General features: G+C 51.4%; 1 protein-coding gene across 1 annotated transcript in view; it reads right to left on the bottom strand.

Moving 5' to 3' along the window:
• The window catches only part of SZRD1 (SUZ RNA binding domain containing 1), an 11,543-nt gene extending 11,341 nt beyond the window's left edge, over positions 1 to 202 (bottom strand). The window contains exon 1 of the mRNA XM_015412634.1: positions 39 to 202. Coding sequence (XP_015268120.1) covers positions 39 to 89 — 51 coding nt within the window. The 5' untranslated portion in view covers positions 90 to 202. The remainder of the gene's footprint in view (positions 1 to 38) is intronic.
• Positions 203 to 2,912: the final 2,710 nt, after the last annotated feature.

The raw sequence follows: 2,912 nt of genomic DNA, 5'->3' as shown, positions 1-2,912 counted from the left end.
AGACCTTGCAGATAACTACGTTTCAACCTCCGGCTCACCCCGCTGTCGGCCGCCTCCTCCCAACTCTCGGCGACCTCCTCATCTTCCATTGTAATTCCCCTCCACCGCCAGCCCGCCTAATGCGCATGCGCGCGCCGCTCCCAGCCGCCGGAGGACCCCCTCGGTCTCAGCCGCTTCGGCATGCACATGCGCGGATGGCTCTTCCCGGGCTTCCTCTAGCACATGCGCACTTCTACAGTTCTGTTACCCGAACAGGACTTCTCCCTACGCGTGCGCAGGCAAGACGACCTTTCTCCCATGGGCTTCGGCGCATGCTTGTTTCCTTGCTTGGGCGGTGCACCCTGACCCATGCGCACTTGCAACGAAGGTGGCGCGGCACCGCATGTGAGTTGCTCGCCCAACTGCCTCGCTAGGCGGTTTGGGCAGATGAATGCAGAGCTGGGTATCAGCAGAAGATAAATGGCACCCTCTTCCCAGGCCATGGATGCGTTCTCCGAAGGGCCTCGCGGAGCATGGGGGACACAACCGAGCCTTCGGAGCCCCGTGCCCCGTCCTGTAGAACAGTTGTCCCCCTCCAGCACCCTGCTGAATCCTGCCCCATTAGGAACGATTGACACCAATGCAAAGCACGCCCCTTGGTCCCTACTGCTCCCTCCACACATCTCAACCAACCAGATGGCACCGGCCCACGGTGTCAGAGGGTGCCCATCTTTCCAGCAAGAGCAGCAGAGAAGCATAGCCTTGATCTGCATTTAGACAAGAGCCATCTACTGGGGCCACCATTCCCAGTTCCATCCCATAGCCTGGCCCCGGACAGGAGGGCTGAAAGGGATCTCGGGCAGATGACTTCTCCGGGGAGGGCTGGACTTGCTCGGCAATTCCTTGTCAGCAAGCTGCCAAAATGTTTCTTTTCCCTGTGCACATGCGCATACCTTTCTCTGCACAGATGCGCATACCTTTCCCTATGGCTAATTGCGGTTCTCCTGCAAACTGCACTGCGTATCTCTCAAGGCCGCTGGAGGAGTCGCTTAGATCATTGCTTTGGCTTTAGGCAGGCAGAGCCGTGGGAAGCCCGTACCTGTTTTGCTTTGGGTAGCAGTTAGTTCCCAGGCCTAATGGCGTGCGTGGGAACCATAGTAATTGGGTAACTCTCATATGAATGTACTATAACTGTTTTGCGCATAGTTCACCCCTCATTCCTAACAGTGTTCTTGTCCATGCATCTCCAGCTTCAATAAAGTAAAACCTTCTTGCAAGTGTGTGCTTCCATTGTTGCTGAGGGTCCTGACACTCCTTTTGCTTTCATTTTGCCCAGGTAGGGCAGTCGCTAGCCACATAAGGATGCCCACCCCTTTTGGCGCAACTGCCCTGATATAACAGGATATTTTTCACTGGCACCAGATTAGAGAATCTGGACTAAAAATTCCAAAAGAATTTCTCTGTTTAACACATTTAGCACCAGATATCTCTAGAATCTATTAAAGGCTTTACTTTTACCTTTTTATCAACCTTTAAATACGATAGTATATGAGATAACTGTACGTTCTGTTCTTTGAATTAAAACTGGCAAATCAGACTGAAAACCATCAGAGGCTGCGGTCACACGGAGCATTAGCCACGCTACTGAGACGGATGATAGGCGGATTTTCCGGGCACGATCACACCGCAACATCTGGGAAGCGTAGAGCTCTCATGGCGAACCTGAGGCTTCCCGCCGAAGATGCGGCGTAAAAAACTATACCTCCAATGTACTAGTTTCTGGAAACCGCGGGGCAAGGGCTGGCATCTGATCGCGTTTCCAGTGGTAGTTCGTGGCATCCGGCGCCCGCCCATGTCCCGTCGCAAACAGGTTCCCCCCCCCAAGTCTCCACAGGATGCGCACAAGCACCCAACGGCGCATGCGCACAAAGAGGAAAACGAAAGTTCCGTTACTGCGCAGAATCGCGCATGCCGTTGAACATGAAACCAAAAGTTCCACTCCTCCGTCCTTCAGCTTAAAAGAAAATAAATGACCCCATTTGCCACGGCAGCGGCGCCTAGCCATTGCTGCTGTGATCGCGCCGCTTATTTGCCGCGCTGCATGATCGTCGTGTGATCGCCAGCCTCGTTTACCCACCGGCGCCAAGGGAAGGACCTGTGGTGTGCTGCCGGCGTGTCTGATCGCGTAATCGCAGATCAAACTGCGCCGGGGCAATTAGCCACGCCTCCCCCCTGCGATATCCGGCCCGTGTGACCGGGGCCAGAGACTTCTTTTATTTTTTTTTATAAAGATTTTATTGACTCTCCTAAAAAGGAGGGGTGTTTCGCTTAAATAGAAAAATAGGGAGGGTATATAGTGGGAGAAAGAGAAAGCTGAGTGATATATTAACTGGTAAATTAAACTGTTAGTAGTGTCCAATCAATCTTCTTAGGCTTCTTCTGTGAGCAGTCAAATTTCTTTTTTCAATCCGGTTACAAGTATTATCTATGTTAGTATGTTAGTAATGTTCCTTTGAATTTCTGTTAAAAAGCTTCTTCAGAGCGCCTTCAGAACCGCTTCTTTGCGTGCTGGTTTCTTTTACACTCCCGATAGCATGGAGGAGCTTCCTCTGTTTTCTTCTCCCTCCGGCTTTTTTCCCCCATCCTCCTTTGGGTCGCTGTTAACACTTTCAGTTCATGTGCTATAAATCCTCTTTCTTTCCTGCCATTTCAGGAAAGCTCCAGCTTTGAGAATGGTATTTAATTCAGGTTTCGCTTTTATACGCTCCCAATCTCTCCGCTGGAACCTCCTCCGCAACTGTTGACTTTTAAAAGCGCTTATAAGGCACTTTCTCGCTGTCACAGTTCAACTTTTCTCTTTTCACAATTCCCCGTCAGATTCACAGCCATAAACAGTCCAAGCAGTAATCAGCCGGCTCTCACCCATAAGCAAA

Source organism: Gekko japonicus, unplaced genomic scaffold (genome assembly GCF_001447785.1).
Source record: "Gekko japonicus isolate JY-2015 unplaced genomic scaffold, Gekko_japonicus_V1.1 scaffold131, whole genome shotgun sequence".
In the NCBI taxonomy this organism is placed as follows: domain Eukaryota; kingdom Metazoa; phylum Chordata; class Lepidosauria; order Squamata; family Gekkonidae; genus Gekko; species Gekko japonicus.
This window is presented reverse-complemented; position numbering and strand designations above follow the sequence as displayed.